This window comes from Drosophila novamexicana, unplaced genomic scaffold (assembly GCF_003285875.2).
Source record: "Drosophila novamexicana strain 15010-1031.04,08,12 unplaced genomic scaffold, DnovRS2.1 tig00000932-arrow-arrow-pilon, whole genome shotgun sequence".
Taxonomy (NCBI): Eukaryota; Metazoa; Arthropoda; class Insecta; order Diptera; family Drosophilidae; genus Drosophila; species Drosophila novamexicana.
Window position 1 is genome coordinate 886,096 of NW_020824832.1, and position 26,829 is coordinate 912,924.

Consider the following 26,829-nt stretch of genomic DNA (forward strand, 5'->3'; position numbering starts at 1 on the left):
TCTACGGCTAGGACACTTTTCTGTGGCCTGGAAGAAGGCGCAAATCATTATGCTGCACAACCTAACCAGCAAGAATCTTAGCGCCCTATCAGCCTCCTGCCTGCCTTCGGCAAGATTCTGGAAAGGTGAATCCGAAAATGATTCTGGATACACCGAAGATAAAAGTACAATCCCGAAGTTCCAGTTTGGGTTTCGATTCAAGCACGGTAGCTCGGAGCAGCTCCATCGAGTCGCAAGCTTTGTCTTGGACGGCTTTTACAGGAAGGAGTATGTGGTGGCAGCATACCTCGACATCCAACAAGCCTTCGACGGTATGCCTCACAAAGATAAATTTAGCCCGCAGCTCTTAAACATCATTATCGTTCAGGAAACGATAGGAAATTCGAAGTGGTACAGGATGACATAGCCGCTCGCACCACACGCATGAGAGCGGCGTCCCACAAGATAGCGTTTTGAGTCCCACACTCAATAGTCTCTTCACACACGACATGCCGACGGCAAACGATATGGTTCTTATCAGTCGGCAGGAACTACTGGAGGCCACGTTTGCAGATGAAACGGCAATCTTTGCCAAAAGTTTATGAAGCAACTGACATCTTGCAGGGGTACCTCAAGCGCTTCGAGAACTGGGCTTGTAGGGGAACCCTGAGAAATATGCTACTGCCCCGGACTTTTTCTCCATGGCAAGCTCTTAGAGCAGGTGCGTGACCATAAATACCTTGAGGTAACTGTCGACTTACAATCGAGAAACATGTCACGAGATAACCAACAGCATAAAAAGGAAAATCAGGCGTTGGAGCTGGCTACTATACCACTACAATAAACTCTCACTCCGAAACAAGGTCCTTATTAATAAAGTGATCCTTGCCACTGGATTTCGATATGGGCTGCAAGTTTACGGTATAAAAAAAAAAGAAGTCAAATACGCCAATAATCAATAATTATAAATTACTAATATTTGGATGTGAAATGAAATGTTGTACGCTGTGGGTTGTGGAATGTATGAAATTTATTGTAGCAAAAGATTTGATTGTAAATTAGAAGAATATGGTACATTCTTGAACCGTGGTCAGAGATAAAATACATGTAAATAAATCTGGGCTCAAGAATTAAACTATGGAAAACAAAAAGCTTATTAAGATCTCTGGAGCAAGCTCAATATTTACTATGTCCCTTTCATTCAATTAAAATCTATAGAGAGCATTTGTTTCTGTTATTATAAGCTGAACTCATTGAAAACGGGTAAAAGGGTATAATTTATTTGTGGAAATATATGTAAGTCCGACCCCATAAAAAATAAAATGACACATTCACAACAACAGAACTTTGAACCACTTTTATTCATAAGCTGCATTGCATGGTGTAACCAAAGACAATATAAACACTAAGATGAGTAACGCCCATACATTTGCATGCAACTTAAAATTTCTAGCCTTGTTTCCTAAGCTGGCTTTTACGATTTAGCACGACTTGCCAGCCGGCTGGCTGTTCGAATGCCGAAGTCGCGGCTTGCTGATGCTGACCGAGCAACGAAGTTAGTCTCCACCCTGCATTCAGCAAAGCTGGTCGATGGTACTTTGCGTCGCTTTGTTTTCGAAGTACATTGAGCGAAAAGTTTTAAACTTACGATCGACGCGTAGTACTTTTGCTTCAACCTAGATACGAACGATTAATTTTACAGGAAAATTTAAGAATTAAATCATTTTTACTCAAGGCGCTTCTTGTGAAATAACTTGTTAAGAAAATAGCACACATAGATTGATTTCACTTTTGTTTTTGGACAGTGTATGCTCGAGAAAAGTTCTTAAAAAGGTCACAGCCAATGGCGGGCAAGAACCTTTGTATGTGTGAATTGTGCATGCATAAGTACATCAATATATGTATGTATACATGTTTTGTTATTCACTGCCCTGGCTTTAGCTGGCAAGAAATTAATTTTGTTAGTTTTCTAGAGCTGATCATGACCTATCCCAAATTTGTGTTGACATATGAATGTTGTACTGAGGTTGGCTCCGTAGAAAATATGTATTTTTAAGTCGATGCAAATATTTACCTTTATAATTTCTTTAAATTACAATTTAAATTTCTTTAAGTTACACATTGAATAATCATAACAGTAGCATGCCCTCTGCAGGCGAATTCAAATAATGCTAACAGCAGCGAAAATCATAAGAGTAGAATGCCTTCTGCAGACAAGCTCAAATAATGTCAACAATAATTTATAAACAACAAGTAAGAGGTTCTAGTCGGGAGCTCCCGACTAGGGGATACCCTGAACCCTCTTCTTCCAACATCAAATGCATATATATATTCTATTTTAGAAGCTATATGTCAAGTTTGGTGACTCTAGCTCTTATTATTTACCAAAATTGCCCAAAAATAGGATATCGATATAGATTTTTATCGATTGCTTGGACATCTACATCTAAAATTTCATCCTTGCGTTCATACGTACGGACGGACGGACGGACGGACGGACGGACAGACAGACAGACGGACATGGCTAGATCGACTCGGCTATTGATGCTGATCAAGAATATATATACTTAATGGGGTCGGAGAAGCTTACTTCTGCCTATTACATACATTTGGATTTTGCACAAATACAATATACCCTTATACCCATTTTAAATGGTTTCAGGGTATAAAAACTGACCAACAGAAAGCCACTAGCATAGACAAGCTGCATCTGCTGTCCCTTTGCGAAAAGTCACGTACTTCAATAATTATTTAGCTTTCAATATATCGTAAGCCAATTTGTTCTTCAGTCTTAACCCAGATATTTAAAATAACAACTGATAAAAATTCACTCTCGTGAAATAAACCCTTTTTATTTTCAAACTTATTAGTGTCGCAGCCGGAAGGATAGTTTGTGAAACGAAATAAATTAAAGTTTGTGAGTGATACGATCAATTAAAGAGAGGCTTATCCATACAACTCGTGCCTTCTCTGATCAATAAGTGTAATTGTGCACAGTATTAAAACTAAATCGAACATATTTCAATTCTGAAATTCGCTATCCGCAAAAGAACTTAACGCGTCTGAACAATTCAAGCAACGTATTAATCCACTTCGGTCGTTCTAACACAGTGAATTTCATGAAACATAAACTATATACATAAAATTATTAAAAAATGGAGCAACTAGCAGGTTCTCATGCTGCTGCACTTCCAGCAATGAATAAATTAAACGACCAATATTTAAACAAATTGCTTCAACAAACAGGGAACGTGCCAGCCTTTGAGGGATATCCTATAACCCTTGGTCCATTCATCAGAAGGATGGATTACCTGCTTCAACTGTTCTCTACTCACAATTAACGACAACAATGCATCACATTCGGGGCGATGAAGCTCCAGATATCCGGAAGGTAGAATGCTGCAAATCAACAACTGGCAACAGCTCAGGGAGGCTTTAATCACCGAATACAAGACGCAAACACCCGTGGAAGTCTACTGCGTAGGTTATATAATACCAATTATCAAGGTAATTTACGCAAGTTTTGTAGTGAGGTAGAGGCTAAGATAATAATTATAACGGACAGATTAGAATTAGAAGGGAATTTAGATAATTCCAGATTGTACACCAACGCTATGAATAATACCGTAAAAAACTTAATAAATAAAAAACTACCAGGTAGACTCTTTATGTCACTCGCAAGATACGACATATCTACTATTTCGAAAATAAAACAAGTAGCACAAATGGAGGACTACTATGAGGAAAATAATTATAATAACAATAATAAAAAAAAAAACAAAATACTAACAATGCTACACGAAATACTAAACCTCAATTTACCCCAAATTAAATGTCTAAAGGTAATCAAAGCCACAATTTTTCACAACACCCTCCGAACAACCAATTCTATATTAAACAAACTAAGCAACAGGATTGTCAAAACTAAACCAATATGTATCCACTGCACCTTATAAACTCTTCAGGCAAGACCAGGTATTTTACATATATAAATTTTCATCTTACTATGATATACTTTTAGGCAGAAATTTATTAAAGACAGTATAATAATTAGCGAGAAATCGTTCAAGCATAAGAAATTAGTTTGGGATCCAAATTCGAAAAAAAAAAACTTCGAAGCATATTTAAAACCAGAAAGTTATACACAAGAAATCAATTACGCAATAGGTAATGAAATAACACTGGACTGAAAAATTACTAAAAAATTTCAGTTACATTCAATATCGAGAAGGTAAGAATTTGACCTTCACGAGCAGTGTTAATACACACCATAAAAATCCAATTTACAGCAAACCATACGGTACCTTTTCGCTTTTGAACAAGAAGTCGAAAAGCAAATTAAAGATATGGTAACCCAAGGTATTATTCTGCATAGCCAATTGCCATATTGTAGTCCCTTATCGATAGTAAAAAAAAGGCAGACGCCTCAGGAAAAGCAAAATTTAGATTAGTTGTCGATTACACAGGATTGAACGACATAACAATTAATGTAATGATGTTAAGAGATTTTGGGAAAATTAGGAAGATGCTAATATTTGACAACAATAGATTTAGCAAAAGGTTTCCATCAGATTGAAATGGTTCAGAAATCAATCAATAAAACAGCGGTTTCTACCAAAGACGGAAATTACGAGTATACTCAAATGCCATTTGGACTTAAAAATGCACCAGCAACATTCCAAAGGTTGTTCTTCGTGATTTACGAACACCAAAACAAATTAAATCATTTCGAGGTTTATGTGGTTATTATCGAAAGTTCATTCCAAATTTTGAAAAAATTGCAAGCCCCATGACTCTTTTATTATAGAAAACAGCAAAATTGATATTAAAAATGATGAATATAATAAAGCATTTGAAAAATTAAAATGATTTATTATAAACGACCCAATATTAACATGTCCAGATGTCAGGCTAAGAAGTTTCAGGTAACAACCGACGTAAGTAATTTTGCAATAGGAGCTGTGTTATCGCAAGATAACAAGCCAAATGCCTTATCACGAATCAAAATTGAAGAAAATATGCAAGGCGAACAAGATATTAACACACAAGCTACAGCACATAAATATTTTAGAAGACAAATAGAAATGATTAGAAGTAATGCTGAAAAGGTAGAAGTTGAACCATATTTTAAAAAATTAAAGATAAAAATCGAATACTTAAACCTAAACATTGAAAAAGCTAAACAGATATTGATAAAACATTTTTGCAACAATTCAAGCGTATTATATATTGAATACGACTCAGATTTTGAAATTATACAGCAAGCATTTAAAGAAATTATAAATCGAATATTATGAACAAATATTAAACTGAAAGACATTAGGAGCTATGCAGAATTTAAAGAAATAATAGTTAGCAATCACAAGAAACTTTTACATCCAGGTATCGAAAAGATGGTCAGACTTTTTAAAGGAACATACTATTACCTATACTATCAAAATTTATTCCAAAGCATAATTAATGAATGCGAAGCTTGTAATCTAGTCAAGATTGATCACAGGAACACATCATGTAAATTTAGCCAAGATCAATCACAGGAACACATCATGTAAATTTAAAATACACCAGAAGTAGAAAACTGTAGAGACACTTAAGTAGTAGATATTTATTCAATAAAAAACACAGCTTTTTAGCATGTTTGGATTTATATTCAAAATTTGCAAATGTAATTGAATTTAACGGCAAGGATCGGACAGAAGTTAAAAGAAAACGTTTTCAAATAATTAACAGTATAGGAAAACCTTCAACTCTGAAGACAGATAGGGACAGTGCTTCTATGAATCTAGCACTGAAAGAATGTTTGAATAAGGAAAAATTTAAAATTCAAATAACCACAAGTAACATGCAAGAGGTTCCAGTCGGGAGCTCCCGACTAGGGGAGTCCCTGAACCCTCTTCTTCCAACACCAAATGCAAATATATATACTATTCTCGAAGCTATATGTCAAGTTTGGTGAAGCTAGCTCTTATTATTTACAAAAATTGCCCAAAAAACAGGATTTCAATATAGATTTTTATCGATTGCTTGGAAACGGATTAAGTTATCGATTATCGGAAACAAACTCAATCTGCGCAGGCACTAGGAGGACCTACATCTAAAATTTCAGGGCTCTTATAGGTTCTAAGATCCCTGCGTTCATACAGACGGACGGACAGACGGACGGACGGACAGACAGACGGACATGGCTAGATCGACTCGGCTATTGATGCTGATCAAGAATATATATACCTTATGGGGTCGGAGATGCTCTCTTCTGCCTGTTACATACATTTACATTTTGCACAAATACAATATACCATTTTTACCCATTTTTAAAGGGTTCAGGGTATAAAAATGGTGTAGCGGCTGTAAACTACATAAGACAATTAATGAAAAAAAACGTATTTTAAATACTGACGTTGACGAAGAAAATAGACTCATGAAAATTGGTGTAATTTTATATACTTATAATCATAAGCTAAAACATAACACTACTGGCAAAACTACAGCTGACATTTTCATTTACCCAGGTACACCTAATTATAATACCCCGAATATAAAAGAGACAAGAATAAATAATCTTAATAAAAACCGAAATGATTTAAAAAATAAATACTAAGTTTAGGAAAGCGCCCATAATTCACGGTAAATTACAATACCTTTACAAACCCACTGGGAAAATAGAACAAATTGACGAAGAATATTTTGAAGAGACTAACAGAGGTCGAAAAATTAAGCAGTATAAAACGAATTATCAAAAACAAAAAAAATTAAATAAGAGCAAATATTTACAGGAGGACGAAATTCCAAAACAGTACCAATAACTTTTTCTGGCACTAATGATGTTAGCTATACACCAGGAAGTAATAACCAGTTTATGGATATCAATCAAAAAATGGATACTTACTCTTTAAAATAGGCATGATAGACATGCCATATAATTATGAGCACCATTGTCTCACAATAAATTTAACAAAGACAGAAGACACATATGACAAACTAATGTTACAGACAAACAACATAAAGACAGAATATAAAAACAGAAAAGTTGCTACGAGAAATAAACGGTTTCCGAATAGTAAAAAGAAGTAAAAGAGGACTACTTAATTTTGTAGGAACAACATACAAATACTTATTTGGAACTATAGATAACAACGAAAAAGAAGAACTTGAAGAAAAAATGAATTTAATAGCTTAAAATAGTATTCAAATAAACGAACTCAACCATGTAATTGAAGCAGTCAACCAAGGAATAATAGAAATAGTAAACAAAGAAAGAGAAGAATCTAAACTACTAGAACTACTAGCATTCAACTTACAACAATTTACAGAATATATTGAAGGCTTAGAAATTATAATACTAATCATAATTTTGTATATAGCATATAAGTTTAAAAATATACCCAAACGAATATTTATTAAGAAACTAAATGTTGTTGATCAGCAACCTGCACAACCCCCAGTTCAACTTGAAATTGAAAATGAACAAGAAAATTTAAGTATGTTACCAAAATTGTATCCAAGCATTTAAATAATATTTTTTATTATACTACCTTTTTTTATAATACATTCTACACGCGTATATAATGTACACACACGCGTCTTCTTTGAATTCTACCAACAGCATTGCAATTGTGATTGTATTGTTTTCTGTGCTGCTATTTTAATCGGATTTTCTCATTAAGATTCAAAAATTGATGTGGCTGTTGAGTAGACATGGTGACAAGTAATGCGGTCAGTTGCGACCAACCTTACCGAGAGGACTATTTTTATACCCTGAACCCATTAAAAATGAGTATAAGGGTATATTGTATTTGTGCAAAATGTAAATGTATGTAATAGTCAGACCCCATATAGTATATATATTCTTGATCAGCATCAATAGCCGAGTCGATCTAGCCATGTCCGTCTGTCTGTCTGTCCATATGTATGAATGCAAGGATATTAGAACCTATAAGAGCTAGAGACTTGAAGTTTTAGATGTGTCCTCCGAGTGCCTGAGCAGATTGAATTTGTTTCCAAGCAATCGATAAAAATCGATATCGATATCTTGTTTCACCAAACTTGATATGTTGCTTTAAAAATATTATATAGATATCAAGTATCTTTCATTTTATATTTATCGCCACCTCCCCGTTACCAGCCCAGAGCTATAAATCAAATATAACCCAACTTGTATTGCCCACCAATTCAAGCCATAATTTTAATGCACTTGACTTTTTGAGAATACAATAAGATATGCTGTAGAAAATTTCATGAAGATCGGTTAAGAAAAATCCAAAGTTTTGTCTTACTGCGCAATTGGATAGGGTGCAAAATCCAAGAATTTTTCTATACATGTACACACAAACATTCATGCGCGTCTGCTTCAAATTAAATATACCAACAGCATTGCAATTGCGATTGTATTGTTTTCTTTGCTGCTATTTAAACTCTTTTTTTTTCTCAATAACACTTAATTATTAGTGTGGCTGTTGAGTAGAGGCACAGCAAGTGTTACGGTCTGTCGCCAGCTCGAGCCCTACCGGGGAAACTATTTATTTTTTTTTTGGCTAGTGTGGCTGTTGAGTAAAGTCATCAGCATGTAAATCGGTCAGTTGCGAGTTCGAACCCTGCTAAGGGAACTTTTTTTTAAATTTATCTTTATTACCTCAAAGAGGGTTCAGGGTATTTCCTAGTCGGAAGCTCCCGACTAGAACCTCTTACTTGTTTTTATTTCAAATGTAGTTAACCTTTACTACACCAGTTTCCTACTTCAAATTTGAGCTTTATTATAAATTCCGTTTGAGACCACCTAAAAAGATAGCCTCTTCCCAGTTACATCTTCTAAGCTACATGTTCATATCATCCATCTGAAACCAATGTGTTTTTCATTTCAGGTTATAAATTTTGATTCACCGCGAGGTGGCATATCATTGGTCACCGAAAAAGGTGTGTTGACCACCAGCCGGCTGTTAGTGCAAAAGGCCATCCAACAAGATTCTGGGCTTTATACATGTACACCATCGAACGCCAATCCGACGTCGGTGCGGGTGCACATCGTCGATGGTGAGTAGCACGGTATGCAACAACTTTTGTTTCCACGCTCTTCTTTCTTTAGTAATATTGTTGAACATTCTGAATTAAGAATTTACTATAGCACGAAAAATAACAAATGTGAATATGTCAGTCGGCTGCAAACCAATTCGTAATACTCGCTCAAAGTCCAATAACAGCTTAATCTAGTAAATGGGATTGAAGATATTTTCTTTTGATTGTTACAAACATTTGCACAGAAACACTGAAATCCTTTTTAAAATGTAGGCCAAATATTTTTTTTATACCCTGAACCCATTAAAAATGGGAAGCATCTCCGACCCCATAAAGTATATATATTCTTGATCAGCAGCAATAGCCGAGTCGATCTAGCCATGTCCGTCTGTCTGTCCGTCCGTCTGTCCGTCCGTCCGTCCGTCCGTATGTATGAACGCAAGGATCTCAGAACCTATAAGAGCTAGAGACTAGCTAGAGAAATTTTAGATGTAGATGCTCCTAGTTCCCGCGCAGATCGAGTTTGTTCCCGATAATCGATAACTTACTCCGTTTCCAAGCAATCGATAAAAATCGATATCGATATCCTGTTTTTTGGGCAATTTTGGTAAATAATAAGAGCTAGAGTCACCAAACTTGACATATAGCTTCGAAAATAGAATATATATATGTTGGAAGAACAGGGTATCCCCTAGTCGGGAGCTCCCGACTAGAACCTCTTACTTGTTTTTTATTTGTTTTCATAAGCCCATTGAAAATGGGTAAAAAGGGTATAATGGTTATGTACAAATGTACGTAACAGGCAAATATATCATCAGCATCAATAGTCGAGTCGATCTAGCCATGTCTGCCTGTCTATCCGTATGCATGAACGCAAGAATCTTAGATTCTATAAGCTTGAGATTTTAAATGTAAGCCTAGTGTCCGCACAGTACGAGTTTGTTTCCTGTCATCGATAACTTGTCCCGTTTCCATGCAATCGACAAAAGGTTTAAGGCCCAGAGCTGGAGTGACAAAATTTGACATCTAGCTTCTAGTATAGCTGCCGCAAGCATGTGGCTTGTCTTTGTCTTGTCTCAACCTTAAATTTTTAGCATCTGCCATAGAATATTTTAAGAAAGACAGTGAACAATGTTTCATTTCTGACACTGGAACCAACGCTTTTCACAAGGGCATTCTCAAGAGGGACACCAGCTAGAATGGGGCGCATTTCGGAGTTAGATTTCCTGAGCTTCATATCGAAATACCAGCCTTAAAGCAGTGCCGCTAGTACCCTAAAATTTACAACACGATGAACCTGTTCAACGAATACAGTCCGCTGTTAAGCATGTACATAGGTTTTCGGGCTGTGTGGGGCCTTATCTTTTGTGACGACAAAATCGTGCGCTCCATAGAGCCAAAAATTAGCCAACATCAAGGAACACATCGAAAAGCAACCACATCTGTAACACCACTGCGTCAGGGTGTGCCTTTGTCAGCTTCTCACCGACAGCGTCTTTCCCAGACGCCTTGCACGACTTTAACCTCTTAATTTGCTTTCGCACTTCGTGTTCCACCACAATCCAGATGATGCATTTCGACAATTTCATCTTCCGGGAGTTGACTTACGAAAAGGCGGCAGAGCGGCGGGAGCAAGTCCGTGAATGGCACTATCTTCTCGAAAAATTGCGATTTTTCAGCACATTGTCAGGCGTTGTGCTCTGTAACGGCTGAAGAGAGTAACCACGCCTTGGCGAAGCAGATAAGTAGACTGATGGAAAATGATCGTTCGATAGATCTGGGCACTTAATTATAGCCAGGTAAATTACAAAATCAATAATAGAGCGAAAATGGCTGGTATAACTCGGACGCTCCTCTGTCCAGGTATAAAGCCTGGACTTAAATATAATAGACATGAGGGAGTCTCCCCTATAGCGAGATCACTCGCAGCCCGAACTGATGACGGTCGTCCAATGCCAGTGGCAACAAACACAGAAACTGCCTATAGATGCGGATTTCTAAAACGTGGAATTTAAGCAACGAGCGGCTGACGACTGCAGCATCGCTAAGGTGCTTAAGATTGGCTCAAGGAAGCGAGAAGGTCATTTAGGTCATTTATTCACATCCAAATAATCCATAGCCCTTTCGGGCTCCAAGTCAACTCTATTGCTTTCAGGTCAGCTTACACACACTGAATCAACTCTTGCAGTATCACTTCCGTTGCTTATTTTTACGAAAAATTACAATTGGTTTTTATCTGAAGAAAAAACCTATAAAAAAGATCTCCGTATTTAAAATACAAGCGCACTGTAAACTAAATTAGTGGCGCCATTTAAAAACAAGTACGAGGCTCTTCTCTGGAGTTACGGGTTAGGGGATACCCTGAACCCTCCAACTACAGCAATAATAAATAAAAACGAGAAATAAGGGCTATCTTCGACACGCCGAAGACTTAATACCTTGCACCGAACCTTTTGATGAAGCTTATAATACTTTGCTCGTCTCTAAGAATCCCAGGTAAAATAGTTAATGCCTAGAATGCATAAGATATCTTGAAAAACAAAAAGTTTTTCATACAAGAACCTCATTTTCGAGCGATAGTTCCTATGGCAGGTATTTGATATACTGAGAGAATAGTTCGCATAGAAACAGATAGACGGACACGGCTAAATCGACTCGGCTGTTGATACTAATCAAAAATATATATCCCTTATGGGGTCGGATATGCTTAGCTCGGATATGCCCCTTTTACCGATTTTTAATGGGCTCAGGGTATAAAGACACTCAAACGATGAATAACGGCTTGAACGGGCGTTTGGCCGCGTCTAGGCGAATTAAAAACTCGGGCAAATATTAACGTAAGTACATGCATATGTGTCGGTGATTAACAACAAACAGGCTCGCTATGCACTGAAATCATTCATCATTTCTATGTAAAGATTCATTGTTTCGACAGACCAATGGAAATGACTGACTACTAACTGACTGACTGACTAACTGACTGACTGGTTGGTGATGAACATACAGCCAAAACCTTGAGAGCTATGAAACTTAAATTCAAGCTGTATTTACCCTGTCTGATGGAAAATTCCATTCGCAATTATGGAAAAATCGCGAAAAACCGCTTGTAGCAGGATAAATACATATAAGTACAGACAGACACATTGTCAAGGCCATTAAACCAACAATCTTCCGTTAATATCAATTTCGCTCAACTTTAACATTCATCTTGTACTCTAATTCATGCAAGAAGACCTCGAAAAGTCTAATCACTCCTTGTCTCGCGTATACATGCATATTGAAATTGCAATTGGAATTGATATTGCATTGTATTCTTTGCTATGTGTATGTGCTGCTATTTTAAATAGTTATGTTTTTCACGAAAAATTAGTTGTTGGTGTGGTCTGTTACTAATTCGATTCCTATTGGGGGACATTTTTTTTTTTTGTATTACTGCTGAAACTAACGAGCTCGTAGCACGAGCTGCATTTGGTGTAGGTAGAAGAAGGTTCAGGGTATCTCCTAGTCGGGAACTCCTGACTAAGACCTGTTAGTTGTTTCAAATAAAAGGAATAGCGGGCAGCTTAGCAATACTTCTGTAATGTGTTATATCTGACAGACTGTGAGACTGAAGATTGAAAGGACAGGTTAATTTATTTATTTATTTATTTATTTATTAATGGTCGACAAACCGAGTGTCTTCCTCATTATTCAATAGGTTATACAATAGATAATAGAATTATATGCTAAAAGCCTAGTTAAAGAATACAATTTTCTAAATGGTATCACCGACCGATGGAGGTGTTTTATTTGCCAGTCCGGCCAGCTGTGCCCCTTTTCACAGCTAATTTTGTCAGTGACGCTATTAGAGCCTACCTCTAAGCAGACGGTTGTAAGTAGGAAAAAAGTGTTCTCAAGTAAAATTAAAAATAATCTTAATTTGCTATATTAATAAAGAAAATACAATAAATAGGAAAAAAGAGAAAGTATGAAGATTGTTAATAAAGTAAAGCAATGTAAGCTAGATGAAGAGTGTTAAGTAGATAGGACAAAGAGAAAAGTAAGGGGAAATCACCGACCCGGTGGGGGAAAATTTTTCAGCATGTCCGGCAAGCTATGCCCCTGCTCATAGCTGGGAGTGGTCAGTGACTTCCCGAAGGTATCCTGAAAGCAACGATTTTATTATGGGTAGAGACAGTTCTGTAGAGAAAACGTGATGCAAACTATTATAATTTTTACATAGCACGCGAAAAGGATTGTGCATAGCGTAGTCTGTTGTGCACGTAGATAGGAATAAGGGGCGATAATTTCTAGTTGGTCTAGCCGGAACAGAGAATTGAAGACGCCCTAGCAGAAAAGGGGAATCTATGTCGCCAATAATCAACTTATGTAGAAGGACAACACCGAGAATTGTTCTACGGTTGGTTAAAGACGGAAGGTTGAGATGAAGCAGTCTGCTGGAGTAGGATGGCAACCGAAGATTAGGGTCCCAATTTAAACCTAGTAAGGCAAAAAGCAGAAATTGCTTCTGATTCAATACGATCCTGGCTATTGTTATACTGTGGAGACCAGATGAAAGAGCAGTATTCAAGGATAGGGCGAACAAGAGAGATGTTCAGAAGTTTCGTTATAAACGGATCGTTAACCTCTTTAGATTATCGTTTAATGAACTCAAGTACACCTTTCGCGTCACTAACGGTGGTATCTATGGGAAGATTGAAGAAGAGTTTAGAATCAAAAAGAACGCCTAGATCATTAACTGTTAGTATACGTTGCAAGGGGATATTGTCGATTGTATAACTGACAAGATAAGGTGTAGTACGATTAAAAGTCATAAACATACACTTTGAACAATTTAGATGCTATTGATTGGCCGAACACCATAGTTGCATAGCGTTCAAATCGTCTTGTAGACGAGAATGATGTAGGGGATTAGTGTATGATAGAAAAAGTTTGACATCGTCCGCATACATGAGTACACGGACATGTGATATAACAGAGGGGAGATCATTTATAAAAAGAGTAAAGAGTAAAAGTCCAAGATGACTACCTTGAGGAACACCAGAAGTAACGTGAACCCGTTTAGAGGTAGTCAGCCTCAGCATTACTCTTTGGGTCCTACCTTTTAAATAAGAGTTAATCCAAAGCAAAAGAGACAGGGGGAAACCAATTCGGTCAAGTTTGAAAAGTAAAATGTCATGGTGCACAGAGTCAGACGCCTTACTGAAGTCAGTGTAAATGACATCAGTTTGAATTTTCGAAAGGAAAGCATCATTTACCAAGGAAGTAAACTCAAGCAGATTGGTCATAGTTGACCGATTCTTTACGAATCCATGTTGAACAGGGGAAACAACAAAAGCTTTAGCAATGGATAAAGAAGGGAAGAACTACACTCCCTGAGTAGACAACTAGGAATATTGTCCGGCCCAGGAGAGTAAGAAGACTTTAAAGAGTTTATAGCTAATAGGAGACACGTACACGTACCAGACTTTTTAAACTTTTTAAAATATTTGGATTTTACATTTTTTAGATGTGATAATCTGGTAGTAAACCAGGGTGGTTTTGAAAAAGTAGTCGAAGGAATTGACTTAGGAATACACACATCTAAGAGGGAGATTAGGGTGATGTAAAAAAAATTAATGGCTGTATTCATATCAACTGAGTCATATAAGAAAGACCAATCGGTTGAATAAATAAGCTGATTCAGCAAAGAATAATTTCCTTTGCGAAAGCAATAGCGGGGCTTATTGGCTGATGAGCACGAAATGAAAGGATTACAATTTAGCATTGCAATCTCTAAAGTTGGATGATAGACATCCTCAGGAAGAGATAAAGGAGGGGACCTAGACACATTAGAAATAAGGTAGTCGTTAACAAATACAAGGTCAAGTGTTGTAATCAAATGATTAGAAATTGAATTGATTTGAAACAACGAAAGATCAAGCATGCAGTCTATAAAATCGTCCTGTGCTGAGGGCACTAGATAATTTTTGGCAGTAAATAATGACCAAGAGATGTTGGGAAAATTAAAATCACCCAACACCATAAATAGGTCATTATCACGCACGTGTGAAGAAACTTCTTTAATACAAGTAATATGTTTCACATAAACTTGAATATCAGAAGGTGGGACATAAGAGCATGTTACATAGACATTCCGTGTAGGAAAAGACACCTTAACTGAGACAATCTCAGCGTCAGTAGGCGTACTAAAACAGAAAAGTTCAGACTGGAGAGTGGCTTTAACGTCAATTAACACCCCACCACCTCGAGTCGGCCGATCATTTCTATACAAAATAAAGTTATTAGATAGAATCTCAAAATCAGATATGGTTGACTTTAACCATGTTTCTGAAAATGCTATTATATCCGAATTGAAGGAAGTGCTGGCCATGAAAAGATTTTTAAGCTTTGAAATGAGACCTCTAACATTCTGATAATGAATAAGGATTTGGTCAGAAGATGAAGCTAATTTTTTGGGGCAGAAATGGTACCCTGTATTGAAGGGACTGAAAGGTTGACAGGCTGGTTACGCTTTTTAGGCTTGAACTCGTGAACAATCATGTGTGGAGGCCAAAATTTGGGATCACAAATAATTGGGAACATATCATGTAAAACATTTATTTTGAATGATGATATTTCACGAGGGGTGGAGAAACGCTAGCAGAAGATTTGCTAGCAATATAGGCTGCCAATGACTCAGAAGTGGTGTCCGACGAAAGTCGTGACACAAAAACTTGCCTACGAGGGGCAACTACCGTTAAAATAGGCGCTGATGGGGCTGTAGGTAATACAGGAGTTGCAGGAGCTAAAGAGGCACAATGATTGTTTTGAACAATCTGGGCAAGATTGCGCGCAGGTCTACCTTTGCGGCCAGGAGCTGACGGGCCTGAGGCAGTTTGATTAATTGGGACGGGATCAGGTACGGACTCTACTGGGACTACTACAGGGGTTGAAATAGGGGAAATTGGACAGTCGCTTGGAGAGGGCGATAGGGACAACATTGGAGATACATCCAAGTTGCTAGGAAGGGACATGAAAGGCGTAGGTGTCTGAACAGACGTAGAGGGCACTTGCAAAAGTTGAGGCTCCAACCGGCGATTGGTTGGGGACTCGAATTTATAGTTGCCAAGCAACTCGAAACTCGAGTCAAAATTACTCGAGAGCTGCTTAGCCACACTATTCAATTTTAAGAACTGATTTCTCACAGAATTATACATTCTGGAGAAATCAATTTGCTTGTCGATGCATTCTGGGCACGACCAACGCAAGCCACCGCAGCCCTTCTTGGCAATAGCAGCGATCTTGTCGCAATCACGCCCAGTGAGACCTGCACATTTAGCATGCATTATATTCTCACACAGCCAGCAATTAACAAATTGCGGCAGTGCAGAATCATCAGCCTGCTTGAACGTGCTCGGTTTCTTACAGCACAACATAATTATTTAATGCGTATGCAATTTGCGAGAGCACAGAGCAAAACGAAAACGGTGCACAAGATAGAGCAAGTAAATACACAAACAAATTGTTTGGAGCGAAAAGCAATAGAAAAAGTTTGCGAGAGCGCGATGCACAAGCAGAAAGTATGCAGCGAACACACGCACAAACAAGTGTATGCACAGGGGAGCACCAAAGCAAAATAATCAAAACAGGCAATAACAACAACACGGAACTGACGCCGCGTTTTATAAATGCAATAATTAACAGACTTACGCTGCACAACAGAAAACACTTTGCACAATTTATAAAAGCTTTTTAAATAAAGCACCGAAAAATGCAAAATTTTGCAATGAAAAGCAGGATTAAAGCGCAAAAATACATATACATATAAAAATCTTGGAGCACAAGTAAAACACGTCAATCACTCTCAACTGAGAACTCTGAGAACTAAAAGCTTTAGCAACGGATGAATAAGGAAGTCCTGATAGGCTGGATCTCCCTGGTTCTCAAATGAACTTATAAGGTTAAAAAATGTGAAGTCGAGGTGTTCTAAAAAGTTGAAGAAATCGGGAAATCACTTTCTGCCGTTATGCAGTTGCCCGATCAAATTTTTCCACTCAAAGTTCCATCTGTTATAAAAATTACCTTTGGCGTTTGTCAATTCTAAACGAAATCCATCTATTTTGCCTTCTTCTGTTCAGTTTGCAGACTGATCCAGGCATAGCCGATCTGTTCCCAAACTTTTTTTAAACTACCTGCTCCACCTAGTTACAGAGGTCAAACTGCATCTTAAATCCCCTTATTACCGAAAGTTAGCTTCTTAGCGACATTAACACTATCAAGTCGGTTTACTCACCGGGCTCTGATTGTGCTCCTGCTTGCGCGCTTAGATTCTGCTCTGCAGCATTATGTTAACCTGCTTTAAAACTTTTTGAATTGTCCGTAAGCACTTCATATTTTCCTACCATTTGAAAGGTATCATACATTATCTCCATAAGAAAGGGAGTAAGTCCGATGTCAAAAACTATAGAAGGTATTTCCAAATTATCCGCCGTATCCAAAGGTTTTGAGAGAATTATAGCATGTCAACTGCAACATTTATGTAGTTCTATTATTCCACCTTCCCAGCATGGGTTCGTGAAGTGCAGATCTACAACCACTAACCTTCTTGAGTTTGCTTCGCTTTTAATTGATGGGTTTAAGAAAAGAATGCAGACTGACGTCATCTATACTGATTTCAGTAAGGCTTCCGACTCTGTCAACCACTTCTTGCTGCTTCATAAATTATGCCTTCTTGGCTTCCCAGTCAATCTCTTGAACTGGATTTCATAGTATTTGCGTGATAGAACCCAAAAGTTTTTTTTCAGAAACTCGTTTTCTAAACGTATTATGGTGACTCCCGGTGTTCCTCAAGGTAGTCATATTGGTCCGCTTCTCTTTACTCTTTTCATTAATGACCTCGATACTGTCTCACTCTTGAGTATTAATGTATGCTGAAGATGTAAAATTGTGGCATCATGTTATCTCTTACAAGCTGACATTAATGCGTTTCAGGCTTGGTGTCTAGCCAACCTTTTAAACTTAAACTGCTCTAAATTTACTTCATGACCTTCATAAAAGCCCTCCTCAATTGGTTTCTTACATCCTTGATTGCTTACCGCTCGAGCGTGTTAATAGTACTTCTAATGAAGTTAATGATCAAGATGTCATCCTTGATTATAAACTTAAATTCGACTCTCATGTTAAGATCGTGGTCAATAAGGCAAGAATGGTAATGGGTTTCATCAAGCGATGGTCGAAGGAGTTTGACGATCCGTACACGACAAAAACACTTTATATATCTTGTATCTTGGTACAACCTAGTCTTGAGTATGTCTCATTTATCTGGTCACCACAATACGCTATCCATCATGACAGAATTTAATCCGTTCAGAAACAATTCTTGTTGTTTGTCCTTCGTGGTTTTAATTGGGATTCTCGTGTACGGTTACCGTCATACTCCAGCAGAGTTCTGATGATTAACCTTCCTTCTTTGATTAATCGTAGAACCATGCTGGGTGTAATATTTGTTCATAAATTAATTACTGGTGAAATCGACTCTTCTGTGTGGATTAGTCAGTTAAATTTCTCTATCCTATCTATATTACTAGACTAACACGTAATTTTGTACCACTATCGCTTCAATATAGCTTTGCATGAACCGTTCAGGGTTCTCTGTCATGACTATAATAAGCATTACAGAGTATTCCGTTCGGAGTCTTCTCTTCCTCCTATGAAGTCTTCTATTCTAAACTATTTAGCAAGTTTTATTTTTATTTGTGATTGTATTTGTACACCCACTCGTAGTTTGTATCGTTTTTTTATACCCTAAACCCATTGAAAATGGGTAAAAAGGGTGTATTGTATTTGTGCAAAATGCAAATGTATGTAACAGGCAGAAGGAAGCATCTCCGACCCCATAAAGTATATATATTCTTGATCAGCATCAATTCCCGAGTCGATCTAGCAATGTCCGTCTGTCTGTCCGTCCGTCCGGCCGTCCGTTCGTCCGTATGTATGAACGCAAGGATCTCAGAACCTATAAGAGCTTATAGATGTGGGTGCTCCTAGTGCCTGCGCAGATCGAGTCATCCTGTTTTTTGAGCAAATTGGGTAAATATTAAGAGCTAGAGTCACCAAACTTGATATATTGCTTCTAGAATATTCTATATATATCACGTATCTTTCATTTTATACCTATCGCACCTCCCCGCTACCACCTCATAGCTATTAATCAAGTTAATAACTCAATTAATATTGCCCACCAATTTAATTTTAATGCAATTCACTTTTTGAGAATACACAAATATTCTATGGTACAATAAGATACACTGTAGAGAATTTTATTAAGATCGGTGAAGAAAAAACCTAAAGTTATGTGTTTTACTGCGCAATTAGATCAGGCAGCCAGCACAAATGCCAAGAATTTCTGTATACATGTACACACACACATTCATGCGCGTCTGCTTTGAATTCTATTAACAGCATTGCAATTGCGAATGTTTTTTTGTGCTGAAATATTGATTCGATTTTTTCTCAATACTTCTCGATTATTGGTGTTGCTTTTGAGTAGAGGCATAGCAAATAGTGCGGTCTGTCGCGAGTTCGAGCCCTACCGGTATAAGTAATTTGTTTTTGCTGGTGTGGCTGGAGAGTGTGGAGTAGAGTCGTCAGTTTGAGACTTGCCAAGGGATTTTTTTTTAAATTTATCATTAATATTTCAATCGAGCGCGTTGCGTGAACTGTATTTGATATTGGAATAAGAAGGCTCAGCGCAAACTGCATTTGGTGTTGGAATAAGAGCGTTGAAGGTATTCCTTAGTCTGGGGCTCTCGACTAGAACCTCTTACTTGTTTTGTATTAGACACATCTTTAATTTGAACGGTCACGCTTTCATAAAGTGGCTGCATATATAAAAACAAGCAACAAAGTGGCAAAACGATTGGAACCAGTAGTCATACTGTCTTCTCTATTGTCTTCTTTTAGCCCTTTTGATTAGATAGATATATTATTTCGAATAAGGGTCTGTTTTGCAATTGCCGTGTCGATCTAGCCATGTCCGTCTGTCTGTCTGTCCGTCTCTCCGTCCGTCCATATGTATGAACGCAAGGATATCAGAACCTAAAAGAGTTAAAGACTTGATTTTAGATGTAGGTCCTCCTAGTGCCTGCGCAGATCGAGTTTGTTTCCGATAATCGATAACTTACTCCGTTTCCAAGCAATCTATAAGAATCGATATGGACATCCTGTTTTTTGAGCAAATTGGGTAAATATTAAGAGCTACAGCCACCAACCTTTATATGTTGCTTGAAGAATATTATATAGATATCAAGTATCTTTCATTTTATATCTATCGCCACCTCCCCGTTACTATCTCATAGCTATAAATCAAGTAAATAAACCAAAGTATGCTGCTTACCAATATAAGCCACAATTTAAATGAATTTGACTTTTTGAGAATACTTAAATATTCTATAGCACAATAAGATGTGCTGTAGAAAATTTCATCAAGATCGGCTAAGAAACAAAAAATTAATAAAGAAAATATATTTTGGATGGCCTCTCGCTTGCGGCAGTTAACGCAAATTGCAGGAATTTCTGTATACATGCACACACATTCATGCGCATTTTCTTTGAATTCAATCAACAGCATTGCAATTGCGATTCTACAGTTTTTTGTGCTGTTATTTTACTTCGTTGTTTTACCATTAAGATTCAATTATTGGCGTAGCTTTTGATTAGAGGTGGCGGCAAGTGGAGTGGTCTGTTCTGAGTTCGAGCATTATGGAGGAAACTACTTTTTTTTTGCGTAGAGTTGGCAGCAAGTAATGCGGTTAGTTGCGAGTTTGAACCCTGCCAAGGGAACTTTTTTTTTTAAATTTATCTTTATTTTTACAAACGAGTGCGTATAAGAGGGTTCAGGGTATCCCCTGGTCGGGAGCTACCGACTAGCACTTCTTACTTGTTTTTTAATATTGTCCTTGAATGGCAAATCAGAATAATTTAATTAGATACCAAACGCAAGTCCGACACCAAATCGAAACAGAAACATGGACGAAATCACTCAACAACAGATAAATAATTTAATAGGAGAAGTACTAGGTTGACTTTACTTACTTTTACAAAACTTTAACCCCAAACCTATATATTTCGCGTACACTAAAACGCAAACCATAAACTCAAGCTTTCAAGGAATCTTTGTAGATCTGGATAGGGTACCAAATATTGATAAGAGTATTAAAAAATTTACTATCGATCCAGTAGGATTTAATTCATGGAGAAAAGGTGTAGAAAGAATTTTACAAATATACTCCGACGACGCCGAAAAAGGCACTACCAAATATTTTGCCATATTACACACAATTCGTGTAAAAATTCCAGGTTATGCAGATAAGGTGCTCGATTCATGCAATGTGCCTTTGAATTGGGATGCCATATCACGGTGCCTCACTCTCCACTTCGCGGACAAATGCGATATCAGCACATTAGAATACCAAATGACTACATTAGTGCAGGGTAGTCATCAATCGGTGGAAAACTTCTACCAAGTCATGTAAAATACTTGTCATTAATCATAAACAAGATCGGTTCCATGAATTTGGGTATGGAGGCAGTGATAATTATGACAAAATCATACAGGGACAAAGCATTAGACACATTCATTCGAGGCTTACGGGAAGCCAACGTCGTTTTCTTGGAACCAAGGAACCCGAAGATCTACCATCGGCACTACACTTTTGCCTAAAACTAGAAAATCAAATTTATAGAACAGCCTATGCCAAGAAGAATCCAAACTTTAAAATTCATGAACAAAGACCGGTACCAGCACCACGTACAATGCTACCAAGCTATAATCCCAGTCATCGACAACCCCCTCCAGCCCCAGCACGAAGAGCAGTACCAACGACTGTACCACAATAGACCACTAATATGAATCTGCCATTCCGTGGCTAAATTCTCAATACCAACAATTCCAGCAGTCCGCCCCACCTTGGCCAATGGCACACAATCCAAAGGTTTATTAAGGATGATCAATTATATAAATAGATCACAATTTGAAGTAGGTAAAAGACCTCATATTCCTTTGACCCAAACTGATAAGAGACATATGGCATTTAATATACAGGCCGAAGAAGAAAGTCAAGTTGAAAATGTCACCACCCCAACAAGATACCAACAAGCTATGTTAAAGTATGAGACCCAAGAGGGGTACGAGTACACTTTGGAAGAACATACCGAACAATCAAACGAAAACGAGAAAACCGACAACAATACCATAGACTATTCAGCATTGCATTTTTCAGAATAACGGACTCCTCATTACCATATTTCAAGTGTAAAATGAGGAGCGGCCAAATACTCAAGATACTAATAGATACAGGTCCAAACGGGAACCGATCCCGAACCCAAAAAGCTTTAAAGCAATCGCTATAAGTAGAAGTGTACTCATTACAAAGTTGCCAATCTGTTTAACCACACAGAAATAAATGTTAAATTTCTTATGTTGCCAACACTTACAAAGTTCGATGCCATCTTAGGAAACAATAGCTTAAAAGATTTAAAAGCAGAAATTATAATAAGGAGAAAATCATGACTATACAAAAATCCATTAATGTGCCCATAAAAGAGAACAAATACGAAGCTATCAATAGTAGCATTCCCAGAACGGACCATTTAACAGAGATACAGAAGAATTCCTTAGACAGATTAATTAAAAACTACTCAAAACTCTTTACCAACCTTAATGAGTAATTGACGTACACTACAAACGTTAAAGCAGAATTAAGAACCACTCTACACTCTAAATTCTACCAGTACGATCGAACCAGAGAACCAATAAATACTTACTAGCGAGGACAAGAGATATTTGTCAAACAAAATACCAGTTTAGGATCAAACTCACTGCAAGATTTAAAAAGAAAATAGTTAAAGAAGATAGAGGTACTACAGTAATTTCCGAATCAGGCAAAACAATTCACAAAAGCAATATTAAAGGTCCATAATTTTTTTAGACTTCTGGCCATACTATGACCATCATGTGGATTTGTGGAAATAACCAATTATACAGACGTACAGACCAGATCGACCTACAAGGGAGTCGGGAAAATACGAAAGTCCACGACAAAGATCATTCATTTCATCAACTTTGACCAAATCGGAAGTGCGCTCGATACAATCAAACTTCACATACAGACTGATTTGCACGATAATAGTCTGTACCATACCCTTCATTTCGAAATCTCCCAAATATTCACCACATTTCACACCATCTTTTTATCATTTGAATGACGAAAGCCCAGATCTTTAAATTAGTTAGGAACGGCATGGAAATATGCAGCAGGCAGCCCAGACGACGACGATTTGGCTATGAAATAATTTCAACAAACTAATTGTTAATAATAATCAACAAGTAATAATAAATCAACAGCTGGAGGATAGACCTAATAGTTAAGAAAGATAGTTACCTCAGCAATGTGATAACTGTCAGTCTCCTGAATTAGGTTAGATTAATTAAAGAGAAATTGAACAATATTAGATATGCCATCCAATGGGCAAAATTAAATATTATAAACTCTCTACCTTTAAACGAAAACGAACTAGAAGAAATTGTTAAACTTTTCGAAAAAAGTAAAATGCCACCACTCTCAATAGAAGAAATGCTGGAATTTTCTGTAGTATCCGTTTTACACAACAAGTCAACACTCAGAAGAATTCGCAGAAGAATTCAATAATTCATTTAGAAGAAAATCAAATATTTTTGTTCAAACTATTGTAAATGTAACCATACGCGATAAGAACCAAATTGTTTATTTAAGAGATTCAAATTGTATACCCAAATAAGTTAGAATGAAAAGATCACTTTGCAGCTTTAGCAATGCTGATCATGTTCCACAGATAGAGAAATTGGCAACGGCATCATCGTATTAAATAAATTGAACGGCACTGTCACGTGCAATAATACCAACAACCATCTGGAAGGTAGCTATCTGGTCCACTTCGAGAACGACACCGTGACAGTTGAAGATAGGGAGTTCAGCAGCGCCGAAAAAGTAATCATGAAACCGGGGACGCCCGTCATACAACTGACACCTCTTGAAGCTAAGCGACTAAAAGAACAACTACAACATCTAAATACACAATCCGGAGTAAATAGAGGCACACTGCTAATCCTGTTTTCTATGGGCCTATTAATTTGTGTAGGACTACACATATGGTAACGTCATTGCTCACACCAGCTAGAGTCCAACTATTCAATAACGTCTCATACTTCTGACGGACGCATGAAGATAAGCATCAACTAAAGGGGGAGGGGTTAACTCAGAGGTTGATGATGTGTTGCAACATGGTCAAAATTGCTGACCATGCGTGCGCAACATTTCCTTCTTTGGAATTCAGCGATCATGCCAACCGCTAAAATTACATTGTCGCCGTTGCCATTGTTAGGCTTCATGCAGACATGGATTTGATTTAAGTTTCAGATCTAAAATCAGTTTTGAATAAAACAAACACGTTCTCCCGCATATAAGATTTCTTTATTCAACATTACTGGAACCAACTGCGACGTTCCTACGAATATTTCTTTATTTCACATAAAGGCTTAAGTGGCTTAAGTTGGTGGGCAATACAAATTTGTGCATGTCAAGTTTGTTGACAATAGCTCTTATAATATACCAAGCTTGCTCAAAAATCAGGATCTCGATTCGATTTTGATCGATTACTTGAAAACGGGGCAAGTTATCGAATATCACAAACAAACTCTATCTTCGCGGGAGGACCTACAGCTAAAATTACATGTATCTAGCTCTTACTGGTTCTGAGAACCTTGCGATCTTGCACTCAGACAACAGCTGAGTAAGCTCCCAGTGTCCAATCACTCCGTCTCTACAATGTAGACCTTGTAGCGGAAACCATATTGCGTGATCTTGCACAAGCGTAAGATTAACACTATTGCGGGTAACGCCTGCAGCGCTGTCACCATCCGTGAGACACTTGAGCTTAGCTATCTGGTTCATTAAGAATTATAATTTAGTCCCAGTTTAGTAGCGTAGCACGACATTGCCCAATAAAAATATTGACACCGGCCAAGAGGCGTTATACATATGTATAACCAATTTACCTATTAGCGACCGTATACAGAAATTCCACAAAAATTTAATATATTCATATATTTTCAAAGAGACAATTGCTTTAAAATTGTTGCTTAAATTTGTCGGGAATTCCAATTTATATGAAATGCGTAGTGTGCGGACACTAGGAGAACCAACATTCAAAATTTTAAGTCTTTACCTCTTAAAGATTCTGGAATCAACGGGTTCCTATATTCGGACAGACAGACGAACAGACAGGCGGACATGTCTAGATCGACTTGACTACTTATTAATGCTGATCAGGAAAATAGATAAACCTTAGAAGGTCGCAAAAGCTTCCTTTTGCCTGTTATATACATTTGCATAAAAACAGTATTAAGTATATTTACCCATTTTCAATGGGTTCAAAGAATAAAAGAATGAAAAAGTAAGATATCTTCGGCGCAGCGAAGATTTTACACCCTAGTAGATGTTTGTCTTAAGGGTTTGCAGATATGTAAGAACTTTGAAGCTCTTTAATGCTGAGTTTGTTAAAAATATCTTGAAAATAGGAATTTTTGCCATACAAGAACCTAGATGAACTTCTGCTCACCCTTGATAAAAACAATGACCTAATACATATTTTGTTGGCTTTTTTGTTTGGTTCAATCTTGTTCGGTGTTGACTCTTTAGCAATTTGTTGTTCTTAACGCCGATTCATTTTAGCAGCATACTGTGATGAAGACTGAGTATCATAATCAAACTGTACTTCTAGTAGAGATTATGTCATTTTATATGTAGTACATTTGATAGTGTTCAGTGAATTAACATAATAATTGCAATCATCACTGTCATCGCCATAAGAATACAGATACGGATATATTTCCGATACGGTATCAATTTGGTCTCTAAGACTTGAGGCTGAATATTTTGGCATATCAGAATTTTCGAAGGTGAAATAATATTAGTTAAATAATATAAGGGACATTTTTTTTATAAAGAGCCTTCAAATTTGATAGGCCATTTTCCTAATTGCTCTTTAAAATATTACCTTCATCTGCCGTTCCCAGTATTTCACCAGATAAGCATTTAATTAACATTTAAATATTTCAACATGTGCACATTTCTAGCAATATTAGAACTGCCCAGATTGCCAACAGCAATTACGCTGCATCTTGTTGCCCCTCGCAAAAATGTGTTTAATCATATAACTTGTATTAAAGAAGTTTTCAGTAATGTGCGTGCCAATCACCTACTTAGCATGTTTGGTGATTTTTATTTATCGTACACCTCTTGGTCATTATTCACCGCCTTTTACCTTCAGCAAGGCATGTCTTTATAGTTGCAATGATCTATTGCAATCCTTATCTATATTTAATGGTGATCAACAAGTATCGACGTTGCTTTCGCAAAGAAAACTATTGAATATTCAACGACATTCACCTGATTGGTGATGCTTATATGACGCCGTTGATATGAAAACTGCTCTAAGCCTTCCCTAACACCCTTAACTTTTATAAGTCTGGGTTGACTGTTGACTTGGCTAAATACTCTTTTTCCAAGTCAATCTTTCGTTTTATAAATTCCCAATGCTATGAGAACTATCTCACTCATAACAAAACGCAACTGGATCAAAATACGAGACAGTTTTATAATTTCGTAAGCTTAAGGCGTAAAGCTACAACTTAGTCATATTCTTTTTCTATCGGGATGGATAAGGCAAACAATAACGCTGATGATGCTTCATCCTCTCTTTCCCTAATAACATGGCTTGCCCTTATAATTTAACTTCTTAAAGTTCTATAATTGCTTCTCT

The 26,829-nt window shown here is 37.2% G+C and overlaps 1 protein-coding gene across 5 annotated transcripts in view; it reads left to right on the forward strand.

The window, feature by feature from the left end:
• The window catches only part of LOC115765151 (zwei Ig domain protein zig-8), a 188,084-nt gene that overhangs the window by 139,349 nt on the left and 21,906 nt on the right, over positions 1-26,829 (forward strand). For 4 of the 5 annotated variants that reach the window (XM_030708556.1, XM_030708557.1, XM_030708558.1 and 1 more), the window contains one exon: positions 8,838-9,006. In XM_030708556.1, coding sequence (XP_030564416.1) covers positions 8,838-9,006 — 169 coding nt within the window. Of the gene's footprint in view, positions 1-8,837; positions 9,019-26,829 lie in introns of all 5 variants that reach the window. The other variant, XM_030708559.1, reaches the window with a different exon arrangement.